The sequence below is a fragment of the Pelecanus crispus genome, chromosome Z, assembly GCF_030463565.1.
Source record: "Pelecanus crispus isolate bPelCri1 chromosome Z, bPelCri1.pri, whole genome shotgun sequence".
NCBI classification, from domain to species: Eukaryota; Metazoa; Chordata; class Aves; order Pelecaniformes; family Pelecanidae; genus Pelecanus; species Pelecanus crispus.
The window spans coordinates 32,521,706-32,547,536 of record NC_134676.1 but is presented as its reverse complement, the minus strand read 5'-3'; the positions used below and the strand labels follow the sequence as shown (position 1 = coordinate 32,547,536).

At 35.8% G+C, this 25,831-nt stretch overlaps 1 protein-coding gene across 1 annotated transcript in view; it reads left to right on the top strand.

The window, feature by feature from the left end:
• The window catches only part of BRD10 (bromodomain containing 10), a 53,389-nt gene that overhangs the window by 20,693 nt on the left and 6,865 nt on the right, over positions 1 to 25,831 (top strand). Inside the window, exons 4-6 of the mRNA XM_009489206.2 lie at positions 4,326 to 4,402; positions 10,183 to 10,272; positions 22,838 to 22,953. Of these exons, the coding sequence (XP_009487481.2) occupies positions 4,326 to 4,402; positions 10,183 to 10,272; positions 22,838 to 22,953 (283 nt within the window). The remainder of the gene's footprint in view (positions 1 to 4,325; positions 4,403 to 10,182; positions 10,273 to 22,837; positions 22,954 to 25,831) is intronic.

Here is a 25,831-nt window from a genome sequence, read left to right as displayed (position 1 = left end):
AGCCTGTTGGAAATGGCAACGTGGAGACATAATTGGTAATTGTGGCATAGTAAAATCATGCTAGTGGGTGAATGTGAGGTTACACAGGAATAACATAAGCTGACATTTCCTAGCTTTAGAACAGTTCCATTTGCAGCAAAGTAGATTTCTTGTATATATTTGAATACAAACTTTTTTTTTCCCCCCAGTAATGTTATTTTATAATTCTGGCAGGGGAGAATAAGGCTCTTTCTTTTTCCCAAAGAAGTGTTGACTAGATTTGAAGTTGAACTTTATATCAAGAAGTAGTAAAACGTCAGTCTTTATTACAAATATTGCTCTATAGTGGAAATGGGAATAAGAATAAATCAATAATTATTTATCAATATTTATAAAACATTTATCAAATACTTGTCCAAGTAAGTATTTCTCTAATCTGCAAAAAATAATTTGATGATGTAGCTGTTGCTGGATAGAGAGGTCACTGTTAGTGCCTCAAGATGGTAGGCCTAATGACAGCTTTTATGTAGTTGCAGCTGTTGAAGGAGAGCGCCTCTTCAGGTATTTCAAGATCATGATTTTCTTTGGACTTTTCTTGTTTTAGTTTGGGAAACTTTTACTTTGTTTTGATGGAGAGTCTTTTTCTCATTTCATTCTTATATGATTAGGGAGAAGTGCAAAGAAATTGATTGAACGAAAGTGTTATCTGATTTATCTTCCTTCTGTGCAGTGCAGTCCTGAGTTACTGATTCGTATGTATTTGTTACTAATATATGTATACTGTGCATGGTGGTCTTTAAAAGAGTCACAGAGCCATAGAACAGCTGGTTGGAAGGAACGTCTGGAGGTCACCTAGTCTGATTCCTTGTTTGAAGCAGGACTGTCACAAATACCAGATTGGATCAGCTGTGACTTGAAGACATCTAAAGATGGAAATCTATTTATTGAGCCACTGTTCCCCCTTCCCCCTCTGAGAATTTTTGTACTGAAATTACTTTATTATTTTGTCTATGTGGAGAACTGTTAAGTGGTTTATAAATTATGGCTAGTAAAAGCTGGGGTCTGAGAGGTGGGAAGCAAGCAGGGTGTGTTGAATTGGAATAGGTGACCTGAAGAGATCATGCATATGAGCTTCCTTATTAGAAACATTTATTTTTATTTCATTATTTCTTAGGTGTGTTTTTCTAACTCTGCTTTCAGTCAGCAATTAAATATATTTGTACATTGAGTATGGTCTGAAAGGTACAGTGTGCTGTGATTCAAAATGTGTCTGCCTGCTGTCAGAAACATTACTGTATCTGCTGAAGTAATTTAAGCCATTTTAAATAGTTTCTTTACCTAGGATTATGGGTAAAGGGGCTCTAGCAGACCTCAGTGGAGTGGTTTGAGAAGTTGCCACACACAGCTGATGCCTGTTCAATGCCTTAGTGATTTTTACACTCCATACAGAATCTATGCCTGCCTCAGCCTGGCAGTTGAAGCTAAGCGACTGCTCTGTGGTGGCACGGCTGAAGTGTTCATCTGGTTACGCGACATGCGACAGGGCCAGTACCAGGTAGCTGGCAGAGGCCGACATCCCTTACCATTGCTGTTGGTTTTGCTGAATGTGTCAGCTTGTGGTCTGAGAATCTGAACTGTCAGATCTCGATGGATTTTTATTGTGGAAATCTGATCCGTGGTTAATTTTATCTAAAGATTTTTCTGCTTAAAGGTAAGTGAATTGGAATATTTTTAGGTATTAAAGTCAATTTGGAAACTTGACGCAGGTGCAGCTGCATTGTCTCAGGAATACAAAATGGAAGTTTTCCTTCATCATCTTTGGCTTTTTTTTCCTTGAAAAACTATTAAAATTTTTCTTTTAAAACTTCGCATATGAGAAATATTTTTGGAAAACCAGGTATAACTTTTTTTTTTTAAAAAGAGAGAGATTATCAGTACTGGTGCTATAACTTCTTTTGAATTCAATTTGGTATTTTGTAAGGATGTTATTAAGGGAGAAGATGAGTTTGCCAAAGTTAGTTTGCTGTATATATTAATTCTCTCCCATTTTGCAAGTATCTGTAGTGTTTTCTTATTTTTTGGTATGTGATATTTGCCTGCACCGCAGGACATCTGGTGTGTATAGTCACAAAGTGGTAAAGAGACTGTGGTGCTGCTCTGTACAGATATATTCTTAGTTCATGGCAGATGTCAGCCTGGGAATTGTGTAAGTCTTACGGTACGTATATTCTAGTAGGCATGCTTTATGATAACCCATATGTCATACTCTATTTTCAAAGAGTTTTTTTCCTTGATTCAGTTTGCACAGAAGGTAAGGCTCATTTTCCTTGTGCTTATAGTCAGGTTTTTTAAATTCTTATTCTGTCTGTTACCTGGTATCTTCCCTACTGCATGCTTTTCAGATGCTGCTGCGAAGGAAGAAATAGTTACTTTCTTTTTTTGGTAATTAATTACAATTCTTCCTAACGTTTTTTTCCCCCCTTTTCAGAAGGAAATATTGGGGAAAGGAGAGCATATTTCTCTTAACTCTGTTATTTTTTGAAGTACACTGCATCATACAGCAGCTGATGCTGAAAATATTCAAGTAAATATTTGCTGAGAAGTATGTTGAAAATATTCAAATAAAATGAAAATTTTCATTTTAATCCTATTCAAATCTTTCTTTTTGTAAAGAAGCAAGACAGTCTAGCTGCCCCATGTTTTTATCCCTTCATGTTCTTGCCCGATAACATTCTTTTACAGGGCTATAACAAGGAACCACTATATGACCAGACTTACTTTTTGAGCCAGTTTGTCAAGAAAGCTTGTATTGGATGCCTGGTTTAGTTCGTAAAATGGACAGCACTGTTCTCAGTAGTAGCAATTATGTTTTCAATGCAGCTGGATTAATAAAATATGTAACAAAAATGCTGACTTCTTTGCCCATTGTCAAAACATTTGGGTCATTGTTCTAATAAACATGCTTCTCTCTTATCAGTTGCTCTGTAATGTGAAATCTGTGATTGTTTATTTTTGGTAGTTGAGGGCTTTTTAAATTTTGTTATGTGTTCGGTATGTGGAGTTTCAAGTCTAGGTTGATTTATTGATTTTTATGTGGAGTTTCAAATCTAGATCCTTTGAGCCCTGTGCCCTATCTCTTAAGTGTGTTTTATTTCAGATTCACGTAAGATGTTCAGGAAACTCACAGTGTAATAAACTGAAAATAGGATAGTGTAAGAAACTGAAAATATAGATGCCTAGACATCTATGAATAGGCATATGTATATGTACCTATACATTTGCACACAAGCAAGCAAGCATCTATTAGGAAAAAATTAAATGCAATTCCTGCTGATGTTTTCATTAGTATAAATAACAAATCTGCCTGTGTTTGTGTTGTTACCAAGTGCCTGTAATGATTCTATTTGACAATGAATTCCACATACTTTGTATGTTTAGAGGTTTTTAAAAATTTTTTTTTAAGGTTTTTAATTACTGTTTAGGACTCCTGATTGTGAGCACGGTGGTAATCTTAGAGTGATGGTTTTGGTCTGAATGAACAGGTCAAAAGTGGGCTTGTTTCAGTTTACCATGTGAATGTAGAAATAACCATGGAAGAAACTCCATTATCTTGCATATATGGCTTGATGACATAACTACTTGATATGAGAAACGTATGTGACTTGTGAACCCTGATACTGCAGGCAGTAAAGCACTTGCCTTACCTTCAAGGAGGTTTTTAGTTACATCCGTGTTCTTATATAGCACAGTTGGCTGTGAAGGACTTTATAGGAAGGTGTTTGCTTTCTTCTAAAATGTTAGGTTTTGCCACAGCCAGAAAAAACAAATCAGCAACCTGCTTTCATGGGTAACTTCCGTATGTTCATTTGGGGATTTCTAGATATTGCTTGTGCTTTGAGGGTATTTTTTACTATAAGATACAGAGGTCCCAGACCCTAATGTGTGGTTCACTTTACAGTGTCAGAGAACAAATCTTGCAGGTAAGATGCTATATTTTTTAAGTTTGTGGCATAAGTTCTGGATTTTGCTCCTTTCAGAACAGTGGTGTGAATGTTTCTTTTATGACTTAAATTTTTAGGTGGTCTATTATGGGCATTGTAGTGGGTTTGTTCTTCCCCCCCCCCCCCCCCCCTTTTTTTTTTTTTCCCCAGAAAGACTGCCCTACACAGATACTTGTAGTTTAATGTTTGCTTTTGCCAAGTCTAGTTCTGATTCATCATGTTTTCGTGACTTACTGTCAGCCATCTGTTAGTTACAGTTTAACTTTCCAGTCTGTATGTAATTTGGTTTTATTAATGAAGTACAACAAACACCATTATGAAGCTTTTCTCTTTTAATCTTACAAGGAAAAAAATCGGTATCTAAAAAAGCAATCACAAAGAAGAGGAAAGGTGTCACAAAGTCTACCATACCAGAATTTCAGGTAAATTATTTTAATTTTTGTTTTAAGCGCTTGAAATCTGAATGTCTGTAAAGTAAGTCCTTTAGTTTCTGATGGAGACCTTGGAAATCCTCATCAAAGATGAATTTCCTTCTAGTTCAAAAGGTTTAATCTGATAGTGTTTTTAAAAGTGCATTTTACCTTTTCTTGGTAGAGACTGTTCCAGTGTTTTTTATTATGTGCAGCTTACACATTGTTTCACAGTATCGTTTAAGATCCCAGATAAATCTGTCACAGGGCAAAACCTGTAACGACTAGTTGTTGTTCATGGAACTTTTAAGGTAGATATAATTTTCTGGGTTAAAATGACTTGGGTTTTGTATGAGGTGTGACACTGTGGTCCTTGAATTGAAATCTAGTTTGATTTACTGAAGGACTTGCAAAAAATTTATAGGCTCCTGTGCTCATTGTGTTTGCAACTTTTACCCCTTATCTGTACCTGACCTTTAGACCAGAGAGCACTAAGCACACTAATTATGATAATGTGGTTTTATGGTACTGTAATAGAAGTTTTACAATACTTAAGTTCCAAGTCACAGTTTATGTATGCATGCCTGCTTGGATTGAAGTTCTCCTTTGGCTATATTTTTTTTTTTTTCAGAAAGCAATCTGTGCTGTTCTGAACAATAGACCCACATTAAATCATGACTGTTCTGTAAAACCCTCACACTGAATCAATTTATTCCGTAATGATGATGTGTTTGAGGTGGACCTAGTAGAATTTCTGGTGATAAAATTGGTTAGTAACAGTCAATATTGAGAAAGACTGTAAGTGTATACTGATTTTTGTCTGTATTCTAATGGTAGTGACTAAAATGTTTCCTAGCAGCTCCAAAAAATAGGTACAGTGTCTAAAAAATTTTATTTTTCCCAAGATGTTACCTGCATGCCATGGATGTACATGGTTAGGATAGAAATAATTCTTTACAGTATTAAACTCCTGCATTTAAGTAGTCTAAAACATTATCTAAAACTTAGCCCAACTTTTTATTTAACCAAGGTAAACTGTACATTTACGTATCTATCTAAGTGTAAAATTAACATCACATTTGCCTATGTAAAAATGTTAATTAAAATGTAACAAAATAAGTCTGGCTCTTTTGATCAAAGCTAGGGCTTATATCTGTTTTAGGTGAAACTAAGATTGATTAGTATGAGCAGTTTAATCTTATTAGGGAACTTTTTAAAAACCTAACCTGCCTTTTTCAAGAGGACAGGAAGGACGGGTATGACTGTTTGGAGTATTTGCAAATATTGAAACATTTATATTTGGAATACTACTATTAGAGCCTAGTAAAGTATTCTTCTAGATACTCTGCATACATGGATGGCCAAACTTAATGAAATTATGTAACTGTTTGAAGGTGAGAGTGTATTTTTTTTGAGTGTATACAGGCCCTCTGAGGTATGGCAGGCAGGGTATAACCATAAGAATATTGCTATTCCTATCTAAATATCTGTTCTTTTGGAAAGAAAGTAAATAAATTAAAATTTGTAAGACGTTTTATGTGCCTGCGGCCTACAAATTTAAATAATAATTAAAAAAAAGCTGTAAGGCACTTGGTTTCATAAGACTAGATCCTGTACTTAAATATAGATCCTTTACCTAAAAATCATAACTTGACATTAAAGCTCAGATATATAGTATTAATAAATCTTTAAATGTGTGCACTGACCCAAATTATACATTAAAATCATTTATTAACAAAAAATTCAGGTAATAATTGTACTATTTAATCCTAACATTTATAATGCCATTTTTAAACAACCTTTGAGGAAACGTACTGCACAGATTTTCTGCTTCCTATCATAATTTGAATGTCATGGACAAAGCAGTAAAAGCGTAGGTCAGTGAACATCACTCCTTCCTTGTATGTGATTTCAGACCTTATATTAATTTCTTAGCTCAAGGCTGCTTTAAAAAAAAACACAAACAATACAACAAAAAACAAACCCAAAGCAAAAGCAAATTAAATCTCTTTACCAAATAAAAACACACAAAAAATATGTCCTGTTTTTAATATTTTGAAAATAAGTTGAGAAGTGAGTTTATAGCTTCATAGATCGTGAGGAGGTTGGCTGTTGCATATTTCCTTTTAAAAGAAATTTTGAGTTCAAAGCTTATTATTACTGTTGCTAATTAACATTTTAAAGAAATGATAGTAATTATATTGCTGTACAGAAGGGACATGAATGTGTTTTTTGGGGGTTTCTTTCCCAGGTGCAAAGTAGATTTATGTTTGGTAACAAGTGCTTTGTCTCAGACTTTCCTCCTTTCCCCTCACATATATACACATGTAGCTATATAGACCTACAAGTACTATAACTAAGGAAAAAAAGGAGCGCACACATTTTAAGGAACTGGACTAACTTCTGCTTTTCTTTTTAACCGTGTCTTAACAGTTTCAGTTTTATCAGCTATGGTCTATATTAAATACAGATCTCAAAAGGGGGCTATCTGGACATTTTCCACATGGAGATGGCAGCAATAAAAGAGCAGGTTCATAGGAAATAGAAGTATAACTTACAATGATTACACAGATAACCTGAATTTAAGCAAGAGACCCCATTGAAGTGAGTAAAAATTACGCTAAAAGATTGGCTGAAGTTAAGGGGGGCAACAAGGGAGCATCAATGATCTGGAGGAGTACACTAGGTTTGTATTTATGAATAGATCCACAGATTAGATTTGTTTTTATAATGCTGAATAGTTCATGTAGAAATTCTGAGAAATGGATCATGGGAGAGTCTCAAGTTGGAATAGAGCTTGGTTCCCCTGTCTTTCCTTACAAAAATCGGGAGATTTTCTGTCTTTCATCCTTGAAATTCTAGGAGTCATTTAGGGTCTTTGAGAGATTACTGAGATCTGAGACTGTATCCTAACAGGAAAGTTGAACACTGACTCAAAAATTTACTGGAATACTGAATATCTGAAGCTTCCATTGTATTCAGCTGAAAAATGGGATGCTTGTTGCCTATGAAAATTAAGGTCATATGTAGTAACTACTGTGCCTGATGTGAAAATGTCTGTGTTGTAGTTAGCATGTACATAACATATTACATGACTTGTACATTAATGGAAATATTCACAACCTGAAAGTTCAAGCCACCATGTAGTGTTCTAGAGAATAGGGACTGATCTTTCACTGTCTCTAAGTCATAAAGGAAACATTTTTTCTCCTCAGATTCTTTTTCTTATGATAGGTGATTAGAAGGCATGTTCTTCATGAGCAGGATGTGAAACTACCAGTGAGCTATCAGAATGTGACAGAATGATTAGATTATAACATTAATACCTTTCTTTTTGCCTTCACGTTAACTTACATATTAAAATATACAAAACAATTTAGAAAGGCAGTGTTGTTGCAGAAGATTGAATTGCTAAGTTCAGCCAGTTAACAACCATGAGCAAAGAATACTGAAACACACATTAGAGTCTCATGAGAAATAGCAGCTAGATTCTATATCAAAATGATCATACAAAATACACTACACTTTTTTATGACTGTTCTTTTCATCTTTCCTTCAAAATGCTGGCTTCATTCTGTAAGATGGGAAATGTTAGCCAAGTGAGAGAAGTTTCAGAAATAGCTTCTTCCCAATCAGTGTGCCTTTTTAGTACCTCATCTCAAATCCTGCTGTGAATGAAGAAATACAAATTTCTTATTAAATCTTTTAATAGCGGTTTTCAGTACAGTATGGGAGTATTTCAAATACTAAACTTGTTTTGACAGTAAATCCTCTAAGCTGAGCTGCTGTTACCTTCATTGTTTTACCAGTGGGTAACTGACACAGAGATATTAGCTTCAAAAGTACACCTCTTCTGATGAAAATTTGGACTTAGAGATTTGATTACTCTTCCCTGTCATGCCCAGCCCCAAGACAACTAAACTTTACATAGTTGCATTGTTTTTCCCATTGATGTAGTTTGGATCGGTACACACTAGCAATTTCGCAAAATAGATCCTTACATCCCAAGTGACTGTTCTGAAAATAAGAAACAGGACTGGAACCTGTGAAGAGTTTGGCTCTATAAATTGTCTGTTGACATGTAGGAGCTTTTTATGGTAGAGTCGAAGATAGAATTGGTATTTCCAGGACAGCATTCAACTCACAATAGTGAAATCATTCTTCTCCTTGCAAACTCTTGCCTTTCTAGAAGTGAGTTCCTAGAGAGAAATTCGCCCACTTCTAGCAAATGAAGACAGTATCTTTCTTTGGTTCATAGTTCTGCTTTATCTTTGATCCATGGTACACTGAATTAAATGTGTTTCATAGAAGAAAATAAAAAGCAGTGATAAAATTTAAAACCTGAATTATCAGGTATATAGTCAAAGGAATGGATTATAATTGTGTAGGGAAAATCTTTATCCGTGCCTTCATTGACTTTCATCAAGGGCTTGATGTGACAAACTTGCACCTTTTTGTATAATCATACAGTATCATAGATTTCTTTGCAGGCCAGATGGGAAAAGAAAAGCCAGCACTGGGCTTCCAGTTTACATCTTATGTGTTTGGAACTTCAAGTGCAGGACAGACATGCATTGTTGAACCTAGTAGAGTTACGCATAGTAATACTACTTTCTGGGTTAAGAAAGAAGCCTTTTGCAAGTTAATTTTACATGCATTGTCTACAGTAAGACAATGCCAATTTCCTTACTTATTTGCTCTTTTAAACTTGATAAATGTGAACACTGTAAACTTTAGTTTCAGTCACTCCAATTCCCCAATGCTCTCAAATGTACACAAGTGTTATGAAAATAATGCATGTATGCGTTACAGGTTTCTGAAATTATGTATTAACAAAAGTGTCAGTTCTGTGTTTTAATAGTGAAGCAAAGGGGGGTTTTAATATGAATTTGCTGCAAATCTAAAACTTCATGTGTAATTGAAGTAAAAATATATTGTTATGAACTACTGATTTGGAATACAAAACTAGCAGTTGTATGATAAAAGCATTTTTGTGGCTTTTCTTTCTGTTTGGATTTGATTTTCTTAAACTATTTCAACATGTTTTCAGTAGCAGTGAAAACATTTCCACTAAGGGTGTTCAGAGAGAAGCAAGTCTTAACATGCGGTAACCTGAAAGTACCTAACAGCTTAACAATTTCCAGTTTATTAAGTCTTTAATTGCCCTAAATGATGGTAAGCCAAAACATACAGGTTACTTTTGTTTGATGATTTTTTCAAGAAAATAGCATTCATCTTCTGAAAGGAAAAATGTAAAAAGCTGTTTTTCTAAAGACAGGAATAAGAATAATATAATCATATTTTCAAAACATAGGTAAATAGGTTTGATAGACATGGATATCTTTCAGGAATACTCTGTGTAAACATATAAAGTTGTGTTCAGGAAAAAGTTGTAACAAGTGTAATTATGTTATAACCACAGCATAGTCCAAAGCTAGTACACTTTAATTTACCAGGGAGTTGTTTGGTACTCAAACCTCTTCCAACTGATTACTATACTTGAGACAAATTTGGTAGCTATCATTCACAGAAGTTTTAAGAAAATACCTGCATTTTGAAATGGAAGCTTACAGGCAGAGATATGGTTTATGTCTGAAGAGTGAAGTATTTTCTTATTAGATTTTCTTCCTTTCAAAAATTCCGATTTTTTTTTTACATTTAAAAATGCTGTAAGAAAATAAAAACCAAATGGTGGCACTGAGTAATAACGTGTGCTTTTAGATTTTATTTAACTTCATTGTACATTTTCCAAGTCCCACATTACCAAGTGTTTGTGTTCATTTGTTTTTTAGCTTATTTGCACTAATCTTGATGAACTCAGGGAATTAATCACAAAGATTGAGAATGAACTCAAAGATCTGGAGGACATTAAAAAGAAATCGGTATGTGACATTAAAAGCTTTCTCTTGTATGGGTATAAAACGGTGCCAGTTATTTGCTGAGGCCTGTCGACTGAAGATTTTATGCCTGTTCCATAACTGCATGAAGCCTCATAAGGTTGATACCTGGAGACTGTAATTTTAATCTTTTCTGTATATAGTGCTCTGTTCACAATGTTTTTATGATAAGCAAATTCAATAACTGTTAACACTTTTCACTGCCAAAATAAACTGTGGATAGTGGTAATACCTTAGAAGGAGTAGTTCATTTCTATTAAGCATGTGACCATTCTTCCCTGAGGACAAACTCTTAACCCACAAGCAATTACAGGATAGAGTTCTCATATGTGCCTATGCAGTGCTAATCAGATCTTCTTGTGAGCTGACTCTTACCTTGCTTATTAGGATTCCTAACTCCTTTTGTTTGCAAGTAAGTTATTAAAATTGGCTTTGTTTAATTTTTATTCAAGTAGGTTGTACAGGAAAGCATGCTATCTGGCTTTTGGTACCAGACTGAGGTACAAATTTTACCAATGTACACTGGATCATTCAGTTTATGCAGCTGAAAACCTCAGAAGAATAACGGTTACACAAGAGAATCCGACACGTTAGGGGCTTTGTAGGAGGCAGTGATGCTCATCAAGATGGTGCATGGTTTTAAATACATAAATAGTACTCATTTAAATGGCCCTCTATAGCCAACTCTTCGTATTACGTTTTCATTACAATTTTGTTTATTAAACCTTTGGTAGGCATTTCTATGGCATTTCTATGAACAGCAGTAGTTAAAAATGTTGCTTTTTCTATACCTTAGAAAGTAGGCTGCTAATTTCTGTGAATGTCTTTAGTCTTATGCAGAAACAGTTTATTCTTAAATTATTTAAATGGGGGAGAGAGGTATGGTAGGTGAGAGGCCATATAAATCAGGACTCTGAGAGACAAATTCCAGTGCAGACACTTAGCATAATAGTTGTTAAAATATCCAAAGGAATAAAAACAGACTTGACTTGAAAGTATTTTGTAGTTGCTTAATTGCAAATTGGTTTTATGATAAGATTGTCAAGAGGTTATCAGAAAGGCCATGTCAACAATAGAAGAAAAAGCACAAAATGAGAGTACACATCAGCATATCAATAATCTTAGTATAGGTGAGACTTTTAGTCTACTAGTAAAACTGTACCGACAAGACTTCTTCAAGGGTAGACAAATGCTAAATATGTCATAATTGCTCTTTGAACTGAAATCTGATAATGTCATTATGTAAATAAGTTGCATGACTTCAGCAGGAATACTATGTTTAGTTCTAATCGCACCATCTTAAAAAAACCAAACACTTAAGTACAGGGGAGTTAAGATATAACTCATTCAGCATTTAGAAGTTGTGAGGTAAGGACAATCTTTCTGTGAGCTTGTATAGATCTATTATATCATGATTCTGTGTCTCTAAACACTTGTGGTGTTAGAAATTTTATGTAAAGAAGAAAGGCTAGGATTAATTGCTGAAGAAGTGATTATAAGGAAACAGTAAAGTGAAGTACTGATTTTTAAAAAATAATTGAGGCAAATTTCATATTCACATTTAAAAAATAGAAATACATGATAGATGAATAGTCAATAAACTTGACTTGCTAAAATGAGGTTTCACTTTGCAAGGGATGTCATTAGAATTTCATTTTTGATGTCTAACACCCTGTGTAATTAGGTTAGATATCTTAAAAACTGGAGGAAATGCAGATTTTCATTCTTCAGCTCTGACATAAATGACTGGCAGTTTCAGAAGTATCCAGAATAGAGCTTGTTTCACCTTTTCTCAAGTGCCTAGTCTATAAGTGAAACATTGTTCTAATTTGATGATGGAAATTTGACCTAATGTGAAAATTTATTTTGATATCATGGTATTCATTTTGATGCTGTTCATGGACTTCTTTCTTGTTTTGACCCAGAGATGGTGGTGTTTTTACTACTTTATGGTTATTTTATTGATTTTTGTTTGCAGTAGTGACCTAGGTGAAGCCATAGGAATCTTTCTTCTTTGTGACTAGCCCGCTCGGTAATTCCAGTTCTGGTAGTTGTTAGCACGTGCTACTGAGAGAAACCCTCAAGGCAAGCTTTAAAGCTTATGTTAAATACTAACACATATTAGAAATACAGTTTGTCTAATTTATATTAAGACTTTAAAGTATAACCTTTTTCTTAGTCCTAACTGCCCTTTGTTTCCTAGGAGACCATTCTAGAGTACATAAAAGGAATTCCTTCTCCAGAACTTGGAAGTACTGGAGGCTGTAATGAAAGAGCTGAGTTGTAAGACTTCTTTAACATGAGTAAACTTACTGTTTTCCCATATTTTTTGTAGGTGCTTGGACTGGTTGTGTCTGACACTTTTCAGAACATCAGCTTGAGCCAACAAAAGACATGAGAAATTTTTAGCCCAAACAAGTTTTGTTTGGCAAGTTAAAAGCAAATGAGAACAGGGTTATGTAACGGAAAGCCATGGGTAATTTTAAGTGTAGGCATTACTACCAGTTTCTCCTACAACAATGAAATAATAAACCTGTTGGAAAGGATTTTCACTCTTTGGTTGATTAAAACAGTTTGGTTCTGTACTGTTTTGTACACCTGTATTGTCTTTTGAATTAGCTATAAGTAATATTTTTCCATTTGAAAAGTCTAGCACTTTTGCTTGATTACTGGTGAGTTTGTTGTAACAATTACGAGATTTGCCTTAGCACCAGTGCCATAACTGTTCAGAGAGGAAGACGAAATTTGACCTCAGTTCTTTAATTTTAAACAGAAGTTCAATTCAGTCTTAGTATTATCTTTTCCTGGACTGCTTTGCTCTTGAACTCTAGCCACAGTTCTGAAGCGAGGCTGCAATTTCACATATGCTTTTAACTGGCGTAAGCCAAAACTGCTGCCAAATAAATAGTTCCTACTGTCTGTGTCTCCGGCAGCTTATATTTTCTGTGCCACCCCATGAGAGAGGCTAGCAAAACTCTTTGTTCAGCTGCATGGTGAGAGTTGGTCTGTGATAAACCTAACTACTTTTTTACCCAGATCAGTTTTCTAGTGCAGTTTATTGTGCAGTTGCACAAATACCTGTGCTTGTGTTCTGCCACAGTTTGAGGGGTCATTGTAAGGACAGGAATGAGCGTTTGGGGGCAAAAGAAAGTGGAACTGCTTTTGACAGGAAAAGTGCCGTTTTGTGGCAGGTGAAGTTGTACGGGACATTACGATCAGGGCTGCTCTAAAAAATCTATCCCTTCAGCTACTAAACAGTTCCTCTTCTTACCACCTACTACATTTCAAGAGAGGGAGAGGAGAGAATAAGTCAGTTTTACTATTTATTTGAGTGCCTGACTGGCAATCAGAAAGCAGGAGGTGCAGAAAGGGGACTTGAAGGACTTGAGTCTAATGCTCTGTGCACTGTCTAGTGAAAGGTTGGAGGGTGGCTCCCAAAGGAATATCTAAGCTAGAATGTCTTCTAGCTTTGGTATGTTCCTTAGGACATGTGAAGAGACATCCTTTCACTTTAAAGCAGTGTGACACAGAATTTACAGTAACTAGAATTACGATTCTAATATGTCTGTTTTGTTGCTAATAGATAAGATGTGAGGGAAGTTACAAGCAGTCAGTAGACAATTATAAATCTGAAGTAGAACATACTGGCTAAAAATTCTATTGAGATTTTATTGTGTTTTTACCCCATGTTTGCTGAAAATTTAGACTGTGTATATAAGCATGACAGTTCAATTGAATGTGAGCTCTTAGAAATTTGCTATAACTAGCAAATTGATCAAGACATGCAAAGTAGCCTAATTCCACTTAAAAATCTATTGCAGTGATATTGATGAAAAAATAATTTTGACAAACATATGCAGTAGTGTTGCATTTTGCCAGTATATTTAGGATAACATAAAGGCTTCGGTCTAATATATGAAATTTCTTTTATGAGAAGAGATGGTAAAGTAGCACCTTCTGTCCTGATTGGTACGCAAGATAACAACTATCAGTTTCTGACGTTTTGGATCCCATTTTGCCCTCTTGTCATCTGTGTCAGGTAAAATCAGTGGGAGTTGTAGAGTGAATGGAAATCTCTTTACTGCCTTTCAGATAATCAGCTTCTCTTGTGGTCTGAAATCGTTGATTTTTTTTGTGTGAAACTGTTAATTATGCTATTCTTCAGTTGTATGTATTTAGCTGTTTCATATCATAGCAGAACGATTTTTTTTCTTTTAAATCCCTTCTTGCCATTGTGTAGTATGAAACTGACAGGATTGCAGATGCTTGTATCAAATAGTGAACTTGGGGCTTTTTTACAGATGTCATTTTGCAAGCTGGCTTTGTAGTAAGCATGTTTATTGTCAAATGAACTGCATTTTGACAGGGACAGTTAATTCTAGACCTTGTCCTGATTATGTTAAAGCATAGAGTGTCTCAGAGAGAACATAAGCACTGAAAGATTCCTTGTTGACTGAAATGTAAGACTTTATTTTGGTAGCACCATTGGATTTGAATTATTCCCTGCAAGTCTGATGGGTAAGTGCATAGCTGTTTGGGGAGTGAGAAGCGAGGCTGGAGCCCAGGATTCCCACAGTTAAGCTGACAAGGTTAAAATGGATAAAGGGCAGTACCTTCCTGAGAAGGAGACCAGACTCTGCCTACAGGGACAGAAGAGTCAAAGGTGAGGGGAAGGAGAATTACTTAGTCAAAGGACACCAGCCAAGTTCACGACTAATTAGGGTTTGGAGAAAATGTGTTGAAGATTTTGTTGTTTTGCCGAGATCTGTAACATGCTGGTGTTCTTGACTTAGTAGTAAAAAAGGTAAAAACCTCCTTTATAAAGATTTTGGGTTCTGCCATCTTCTAATCTTGTTCCTGAAGGTTTTAATTAAACAGTTGTACTTCCCAAGACAGGTGAATGTCTGTCTTTGTCTGTCTTTGGGAGTGGATATATCTTTCGAGCAGGTGAGTTAGAAGGGCTGAAAGCAAACAGGTTTTCTGCAGCTCTGAGTCCATACCACCTGCAGAAATACGTATTTCAGCATGCACCTGAAAATTCAGACTTTAAAACACACGGGTTCAGGTCAAAGATACTTAGAACCTCAGACATAAATTCATTTGTAGGATACTGAGGCTATCCAAAGGAATACATTGAGCCAGGATGGAACATAATATTTTCTGTGTCTGCTTTTTTTGAAATTCCAAACAGGCTGCTGTTAACTTGTTCATAGGAAGTGGAAGTATCTAAACGTAAGAGAAGAGGCTGTTTTCTGGTTTTTTATTGATTTGCTACACTTTAAAAAAAAAAATGAATGTGGCAAAAATAATGCAAGTGGCTCACTTGCTAAATAAAAGTTTATAAAATATTTCCTCTGTGTACAGTAAAGAAATGGGAAATATTGCCATATGTTTGAAAATGTTTGGTAGGGGAACTCTGTTTAGACAAGACTGTACAGGAACTTCCCAAGAATGCTCAGTAGAAGTTAATGTAACCATCAAAAATCGATTAGGGCTCTTAGTAATATTTTAGTGAATTGGACCTCAACTTTACAAACAATAGTGGAAAAACTCACCGTGTCTTCTCATTTGGGCCCTGTGGAAACTTAATTATTACTGGGTTAAATCTTCTTCACTTTTTAGCAGGAGGTGGACTTCCTTCTCCTCATTCCTCCCTCCTCCACTCCTTCCTCCCCTCCGCAGTGAAATATGTACCATGCTTGAGACTTTTGCATGTAAGGAGTTTTCGGTTATACTTGTTTTCATCTGTATTACTATATTTACATAAATGTACATGCAAACAAATAATATTATAGTCTGAGAAATCTGTGTTTGCACACACATTTGCAGTTTAAACTGCAGATGAAGAGATCCTTATTCCAATAAATATTTAGGATAATAGAATTTCAACAGAACTGCTTGAAATCTTGCAGCTGAAACATTTTCTTTTAACTTCAGCTTAGGTTCTGTGTTACTATGCATCTCCATTTGTAATGTATCTAACATATTCTCTTGTTCCATTCTTTGTCCTAAAAACTTGACTTGTACTTTAGTCACTGCCAAATAGTCTGTTACTGCTTCTCTCTGGCTTGCCTGCATCTTTTAAAAACACTGATATGAGCCCAACATGTTGAATTTTGAGTCTGAAATTTGCGCATTTACATCCATTCAGTTTCCTGCACTTCTGAGGAGAGATTAAGCGTGTGGAGCTTTTGGAAATCCAACCAGCTATTTAGTTGTCAACCAGCTATTTAGTTGTATAATATGAATGAATGAAGCGAATTCTAGGCTTCAAATTTTGAAATCTTCTCCACAATAATTACTTTTTCTTCTCTGGTATTTCTGTCTTCTGCTCATCTCACTAGCTTTCACTATTTTTGTCCCAGTCTTCAGTTTTTCTTAGTTCCTCCAGTACCTTTTTTTTCTTTCTATATCGTCTAGTTTTTTCACAACTATTTTCTGTTAGCTTCCCCTGATCTTTGATGCTTTTCCTTGTGTGGTTAGCCCTCCAATAAATATTTGCTAAGAAGCTTTCGTTAAGCCACTTTTATCATGTACCTTTCTACAGTTCCAAATGTCAAAGTGTGGATTCTGCATCAAAAATACAAATGTGTACTCATACACTTAATCTGGAACGTTTTTATTCAAGGCATTCCTGTCAGCACACAGTTAAAACAAAACAGGTGATTTCAAGATGTTCAGCTGAGGAGTGGAGAAATACTTGCATATCCAGGGTTAAGAAGATGCAAAAATTCAGCTATATGAAAGGGAGTTAAGTAAGATCCATACTAGCTTAAAAGGCAGAGCTTTATTGTAAATAGTTTAAGATACTGCATACATCTGGTTTCTTCATGAGTTACAAAAGTAAAAGTTAGTATCTTGAAGTTCTAATGAAGAGTAAAATGTGGCAGTTCAGTGCTGGGTATTTCACTGTTCTGAGTTAGGTTCAAAAAGATAGTAAGATCATGCTGATAATAAACTTTCTCCTGTGTTTTTGTGTTTTATATCTTTAAAATAAACGTGATTAACCAACGCAATGATGATCGTGTAGTAATTTTTCCTAAAGAAGATTAGAACATGTGGCTAAATGTCTGAAGGAAAAATCATTTCATAGTAATGAACTAAATCATGAGATTTAGTAGCAAGATTCTTGGTAGCAAGAAATTTATTGCTTTTTTTTTTTTTTTTTTAAACTTCATTTGTTTGCAATGTTTAATAAGTGAGTATGGGATACCATTTTAGGATACAGCTTGATGTGATCAGGCCATGGAAGTGCAAGCTGAAGTCTTCTTAAAAAAAAAAAAGTTTGAAGGCCAATATAAGATATCTTTTCATTAGTTGCTGATAAATGCTCAAAGATAAAATTGATTAAGAGATGTCATGAGTTAATTTGTTTTATAATTTTCTACAAGTCATTCTTCCTGACTATATTCAGTCCCAGTCTTCAAGTAACATCAGAGGTTAGCTGTTGATAGTTATTTATAATACTCAGAATGATGTTGCTGAAAGTAAAATAGAAGGTACTGACTTTCAGGAGCTTTTACTGTAGAAGATAGCTCTAAGCATTTTCAAAATAAAAACACTTTCAATTATAGATGAGTTTGTATAGTATGAATACATCATCTCATCACGCATTCTTATTCAGTCCAAACTGCCATTGAAGTAAGTGTCTGAAATTCTAGTATTTGGCCCATGAATTGCATAAGAACATTCAGTATCAATCCATATCTGAATTGAAAAAGTTATCGATCTCTTTTCTTTAGGTATCTGATGTCCAAAGCAGCTGCAGATCACCAACTCCCTCTCTGTGTGACATCACTAGAAAACGCTAGACTGGTGATGTCACACATACCACAGAACCCCGCTGCAGAATGGAGCAGGCCTATTAAGGGTAAGGTAAGTTTTCTCCCTCCACCACCACCCCTTTTCAACAATATTGCATGGTTTTATAAGATTTCTAATTTTCTTTATTTTATGTCACTGGGATATAAAGTAAAGATTAAAGAAAATCTTATAAAACTGCATAATATTGTGGTTGTGTGTGTGTGTCTTTATTTAAAAACAAAACAAAAACTCCCCTATGAAGTTCAGTCCTTACCCCATATATCCATATCCTGGCTCCAGTCTGCTTTGGGGTTCCATGATGAGTATGCCAGAATAGTGTATGTTGGGGCATCACGGAGAGTGGAGTCAGCATTTCCTGGCTGCTCTGGATGTCAGAAACCTTATTTTAAAAGGTAAGTTTTCAGCTGAGAATGCGTTGAATGTCTCTCTGTGTTTATATGGAAACATTCAGCGCATTTCTAAAATGTATTTTTATTGTGTTTGCATTTTTAAAATGTACTTGTAACTTAACACAGCAGAAAGTCACATTTTATACTTATCCTCTGTCTAGGCCTTTTTTCTCTTTTGTTCTGTTGTTAATACCTTACATTGCATTTCCAGAAGAAAATAGTGTTTTGTTTGTCACTACCTGGAATAAGATGGTAGCTAGAAGTCAGATCCAAGGTGTACAAGCAGTGGTACTGGGAATGTGAATTACAGACCACATAAGAACATAACTCAGTACACACCCAAGTTAGGTACTGGATATTTCTATTTAAATAATCAGTTAGGAATGCAGGCTTTTATCAAACTTAGAATTAGCTCAAGTAAATTGAAGGGGAACAGCTTCTTCACACATCTATTAAGAGCAAACTCTTCAGTGATAAAGACTGGTTTTACCTCTAAAGTACTGTCTTGGGTTGATGTAGTTGGATAATTTTAGTTCATGTCTGCTAATAAATCCTGCTGGCTTTCATAAATACCAGAAGGCAGTGCATCCAGATCTCCACTTCTACAGACCCCTTGTTGACGAGAGGACTGAACTACGGGATTGTAATAGCTATTCCTTTGTACTAATCCTGCCATTCCACTAAACCACTCCTCGTGGAATTTCCCAAACAGCTATATTTTGATTTCTTTGAGTGGAACAATCATAGCTATTCTGCTGTGGTTGCTTCCTTCTGTGCCATTAGATGTTGCATTCCATTTATTTGTTAATACCATAATACATCAGGTTATACTCAGAGGCTTTTACCGTTCATCGTAAGGAACCCTGCAGCCAGTGCTTGAAAGGGACATTTGAAGGTCTTCCCACCTTGAGGCAAGACTATTGTCAGTGCTGCATTAAGTCATTCATGACCTGACTAGCCAAGTTCTGAAAACAAGAAAGAAAGAATGGAGATTCAACAGCTTCTCTGTGCAACCTGTTCTAATGCCATATGTTTCTGATGAAAATACACCTTCTAAGGTCCAGCCTGTACCTCCTAAGCTTCAGTTTGTAGCTATTCTCCCGCATTACATCATTTGGTATTGCTGAGAAGAGTTTGCAACACAGACATTTGTAAAGGCAAGTTTATTATCTGTAGAAATTAGTAGGCAGCTATGTAACACTGAAGGAGGGAGTGAAGTCATAGCTTTATCAGTTACTGATTTGCCTTTTTTCCTTGGAAATAACACAAGACTGTAGTAGGGAATGAAATTGAATAGTAAAGGTAATGCTAGGTTTTGTAGTGATGTGTCTTAAGGTTATAGACATTTTTTTATGTCCCTTCCTTTTTACTGTTTTAGCATTTAAGGAATAAATAGCAGATCATTTGTGTAACATCTGGGCTTTGCAGAAATCTTATGTGTTTGCACAGAAAACCAACTGAACGACAATAATTTAAAAGATACGGATCTTTTTTTTTCAGTCTTTTTTGCCCCGTATTTGTTCTGTGTCCTGACTATTTCTGAGGAAAGAAAATTACTGTCATGACTTAAATTTGTGTATGTTTCCCAACAGGTTTATGTTCAACTCCTAAACCCCAGTGAGAAAAATGAGTAATTTGGACTGATTGAAATAAGTAATTTGCATTTTTTTAATTATGTTGCTATAATATTTGCATTAAAATTATTTGGAAGCAAATGTGGAGTTTTCCAGAGATTATATCCAGAGGACACTATTTTTGTTAAAAACTAGCTCTAGAATTCGAGGGGCAGGGTATTGGGGTTTTTTGTTTGTTTTTGTAAGCAAGGAGAAAAGTGACTTGTATTTGTTCTTTGGAGTGTTAATGAAGACAGTAAATTCTTGAAGTCTGCTCTTGACTAAGCCTTCTACTTGTGCCTGGCTATTGAATGCATGATACAGTTATCACTTCAAAGTTTACTCAGTGGTCAGCTGATATTTATCTGGCTCATAAATACTCTTTTTTTTTCTACTGAAGCCAAGATCTTAGCCTTATTTAAAGATAAATGAATCTCAGAAATTAATAATTTCTTGGTTTTACTCTGTACTAATTTTTTGTATCTTTTTAATACCATGTTTTCACACATCCCATTCTTTGCTATATCAAATGCTTGCACAGCATTTCTATATGCTGAAAGTAGTGGCATTGTTTATTTTTGCCATTTTGATTTTTGTTTTGATACAATCTACTAATACTGTGTGTATATAAATTCATCTTTTCAAAACTGTGAAATGTTTTGTATATCCTACAAGAAAGATAAATCTGTACACCTAATATTCTTTCATATGTTAGCAATTAATTCTGTGGACTGCTAACATTAGGAGGTGATACCAAATGCCTTTGTAGGCTGCAGTATATAGTATACACAAGGGCTGTTTTCTGTTGCAATGCTAAGTGGCAGGTTTTATGCTGCAGTGCATTACACATGCATATATGGCCACAAATGAAGGAACTTAGAATACAGTTTGCTGGCTCGTCTGTGTGCTCAACACTAACCATTATGTGGTAATATGGCATAATTTCCTACTTAAAATCTTTGCTTTTGTAATTTTAATTGAAGGATGAAGGAGTAGCTATTTGTTATGTAATGTGTAAATGATTATCCATAAAAAATAAGATACCTGGTCTTCATACAAGCATTCAGCCTGACTGATCTTGCTGTGCATTGGAGACATCTGCTGAAATGTGTAGAAAGAAATTATTCCGAAGTCCATAGGAAAATTATTATTGTAGACTGCTGAAAGGCAGCCGTGTCAGGCTTTATGCACCTTTTCATGTCCTACATTTCTTGGTGTGCTGCACCACAGGAAGCTGTGAAGGATATGAGCTCTATCAAAAGCTGAATATGTATATGAAATAAATAAATTCCCAAGTCTTGCTTCTTTTTCTTGCTGAACCATAGTCTCTTTACTGTCTTACCTCCTCTCTGACAAGTCAAGAGGCAAAATCCTCATTTATATGAAATACACAGAATTAGTAGAGTGGCAGAAGTACTACAGTATACCACATCTCCTTTTGTAGCTGTTACATATATATGCATTGTTCAGTCTCTTATGTAATAAAGTAGAGAATAAAGTTTTGGGAAGAAATACTTAGAAGGAGTATCTAAGAGAAGAGATGTGTTCTGCAGCATTATGGCCACCATGGTTGTGCTGTATATATGTATATACATGCTAATTGTCATTTCCAGTGTCTTTTATCCTCATTCAGCCTTTCCAGATTTATTAAAACATGAATTCGTCATGGAAGATCATAAGATTACATATATCAGTTTGGAAAAGAAAACCATTTTTAATTATACATTTGAGTTAAAGCTTTTACGTTGGAAAACTGGTCTCTGCTGTGTAGTCTGTTACTTCAAAAATGACCCATTTGCAAAACTTTTCTTTTGAAAAAAAACTTTATCCAGAACTTTCGATAAAATACAAAAATGTAACGCAAAAACTGTCTGTTTTTTATCCCTGAAAATTGTAGTAAATCGTTTTTGCAAATAATTATAGAATCATAGAATGCTTTGGGTTGGAAGGCACCTTTAGAGGTCATCTAGCCCAACCCCCCTGCAGTGAGCAGGGACAGCTTCAACTAGATCAGGTTGCTCAGAGCCCCGTCCAACCTGACGTGCAATGTTTCTAGGGATGGGACCTCCACTACCTCTCTGGGCAACCTGTTCCAGTGCCTCACCGCCTTCACTGTAAAAAATTTCTTCCTTATATCCAGTCTAAAGCTACCCTCCTTTAGTTTAAATCCATTATTCCTTGTCCTGTCACAAGAGGCCTTGCTAAAAAGATTGTCCCCATCCTTCCTATAGGCCCCCTTTAAGTACTGAAAGGATAATAATATAAATTATATCACTTATGAAATTATGGTAAGATTTTCTGTAGAAATTTTATCTCTAACTATTAAAAGTGTACATACATGGTTGGTTTCCCTGACCTGAATGGATTACTACCTAGGTTAGTTACTCATTTAAATAATTTTAAACACATGGTGTGGTCGTAGGATTCTGCATCAGCTTTAAGTCTGACCTGCAAAAAGTGAACATCCTTGCAATATTGCTTTTTTAACTAGGATAGTTAATTCTGAGATAGGACATTATCTTTCTGTAGTTTAAAAAAAAAAAGGCAGAAGTATTAATATCTTACATAGGTTAAGTGTAGATGTAACTGTGAAATTACTAATATTTTCTTCCAGTTTTTTTCCTCATATGCTGTATTAATGTACCAGGATTATTGTAGTATTAATATAATAGAACAAAATTCAGGCCTAATGCAATGATAAATAAATGGTATTTATGTTTGCAGGTAAGATGGTACCACCGGAAGCAAGCAGTAAAGGAATTGCATGGTACGTTGATACGACTGCTTAATGAACTGTTACCATGGGAACCAAAGCTAATGAAAGCATTTCAAAGAAACAGGTAATTAGCTGCTCTTTTTGTAACAATAGTGCATGGGATTTAAAAACAGAATGAAATTAACGTTTTAAAGACTAATCAATAAGTTGGCTTCTCAAATAAATTGAATTAAAATACTTTGAGGAGAGGAGTGAGGCACTGGTAGTCCTTTAGTTGGAAGAATAATTTTATGTTCCAGACTTACTGTCTCTAAATAAAGTTGTTTAACCCCCTAATATTTTTTTTTTCCTTTAAAATGCTCTAGTATCCTTAAGTGCACTTATCAATAGTTGTATCACAATCCAGCTAGGATTTGTATTGCTGTTTATTTGATTAAGAGGTGCTGAAAACCTGCATCTAGAAAACTAGACTAGGGCTTCTTAGAATACTTTGTCAGACTACTTACTGTCTAAAGCTACTTAAATCGGTTGTTAATGAATTTTCCACAAAGCAATTCTTAAAACACTGTTTTGAAGTGTTTGTAACCTGTAAATTTGAAATGAATCTGGAGTGAGTTGTGTTAGAGAAATATCAGTGAAGTGGTGACTGATTTGAATCTAGTAAGGGCAAGTATTAGTAGCAGTGAGGATGCTACCCAGATTATAAATCCCGGAAAGATTGGATATTGACTTGGTGTCATCATTGTGTCTTGAAACTTGGTGCCATTGTTGTCTGTTAGCCATACAGCTGTTGCTATAATTGTACCTTAGTTTTGTCACATAGACATTTAAAAAGCAAATAATGATTGGAAGCTTGGAACTCTGTGTCAAATGATAGGTAAAGTCAGGCAGCTGCTTAAATGTTGAGTGTGAAGGAAGCAACCTACACAACCTGTGTGGTGCAGAACTAATTCTGAAAAGTATAAAAGGTGTTATGTTTCAAAAAAATACCAACACCATAGCACCAAAGACAGTAAACAGATAGAACTACTAAGAGTTGGTTCCTTAATAGCTCATTTTATGGATATCATGCCTGAATTAAAATCCTTATTTGGAAATTTAGGATGTTGTTGAACACTTTGCTTTACATAATGAACTGAAGTACAAGTTTTGCTTTTTTCTATTCCTTTCTAGTCAAGTTTCTGTTCATTTTCCTTAGCTGTTCATTTCTTCCTGTCTGTAGCAATTCATACTCCTTTTGGAAATGTGGCAGATCGTAATACTATTAGAAAGAATTTCAGTTTCCAGTATATGGGGTTTCCAGGTTTATCTTTTATGTAAATGCTGCTGTGGAAGGGTTTGGTGCCCAGTATTAGTACTTGTTTGTTAAATGTGGTTACAGAATACAGAAGTACAACTGTCATGTAAAGTGCATAGAAGTACTATATATGAGGTGTGTCTGAGTAAATTTTAGTCTGGGACTGAGTGGCTGAGGTCTTGCATGTATGTGTGCTGGTAGCTAGAGAAGCATGCAGTTAGAGTGGAGGATAATTTCTGAAATTAACTTAACTCACATTTCTCAGGACGTATGTTTTAGGCAGTAACCCTAGTTTATTCAGCAATGCTAGCCTAGGTATTTCCATGACATAACTGTTTGCACAGACACATAGTGTACCAGGGAACAGCTCCAGCTGAAAATAATCTTTACAAATCGTGGGGAAGAAAGAGAGATGTCGGGGGGGAGGCTAGATCAATGTCTTGGTCTGGTTCATTATGCAGCTGCTAGGCAGCTGTGTAGCAGCAACGACAGTGGTGAAGAAAAGTGTCATGTCATGTGAAAGGGAAAAAGCAATTGAGTAAAGATTGCTTATGCTGGTGTAAACAGCAGCACCACCACAAGTCTAGCTGCAGTTGCAGTGTCTATAGGGTGTCTCAGCCAGATACTGATATCTACTAACTGAATGACAGTGTTGGGCTTCTAGATTGTCAAGGGCTGGGCAGAGCTCCTCCTTCTGTGCAAGACCTCAGTATGGAATAAGAGTCTGGAGTTCTCCTTCCTTCCTTTTTTGTTGTCTTTAACTAGTAGGAGCACTCTTTATGACCAAAATCCTTTTTTTCCCCTTCTGAAAGGTCCTCTGGTCTTTTCAGAATTATGACAGAGTATAATGTTGAATGGTATTTGAATAGCAGCAAGGTTTAAAAGAAAAGGTTACTTGTGCCCACTGATCACATTTGTTCACTGGCCCCACAGCAGAAGTTCCTCAAAAGAAAAAAGGAAATTCCCATCCAGAAGCTTTAGTACAGCAGTGGTTCCCTAGTGTCCTTCTATAGTTCTTCCACACCTAGACTTCAAGCTCAAAATCCTAATGACAGAGCTGAAGTGTCATCTGCACTACATCTTCATACAGACTTCAGTGTTGTCTTTCTCAGTGAGAGTGTCAAAGCTGTGAGTAAACTATTACGTGTTACTGACCCTTACCTGGGCCTCCATCCACATCACCTGCCCATGGGCCCAGGATCCCCATTTCAGGTCTTTCTGCAGCCTTCAGACTCTGCCGTAGGAATGCCAGTTTCCAGCTCAGCTACAGCAGTTACCCTGCCTGGCTGTGGGTCCTGCTGATCTGGACTGACCCTCAGACTGACCTGGGACCTGCGTCATCACTGTGGACCTGCCCAGAAATCACTCGACTGGATCCTGATCCTGGTCTGAACCTGTGAATTGACTTCCCAGCTTGACCTCAGACCTGCCTCAGCACCAGGAACCTGTCTGTTGATCTGGGCTCTGGACTGAACCCAGTGACCACCCCTAGGCCTGTCCTGGCTCCCTCATTCAGGGGTGGTGGGATGGTGTCCTGGCTGGTGAGGTGCATACCCTGCCACCTGTGACATCATGCTTGGCTTCTCCCTTTCCATCCCTTAGGGAGCAGCTGGCCATTGCTGCATTCAATGCAAACAACTGTTATTTTAGCATGTAAGAATGGGTAAATTTAAGGTCTTATTCTTACTGTCATGTGGGTTAGATC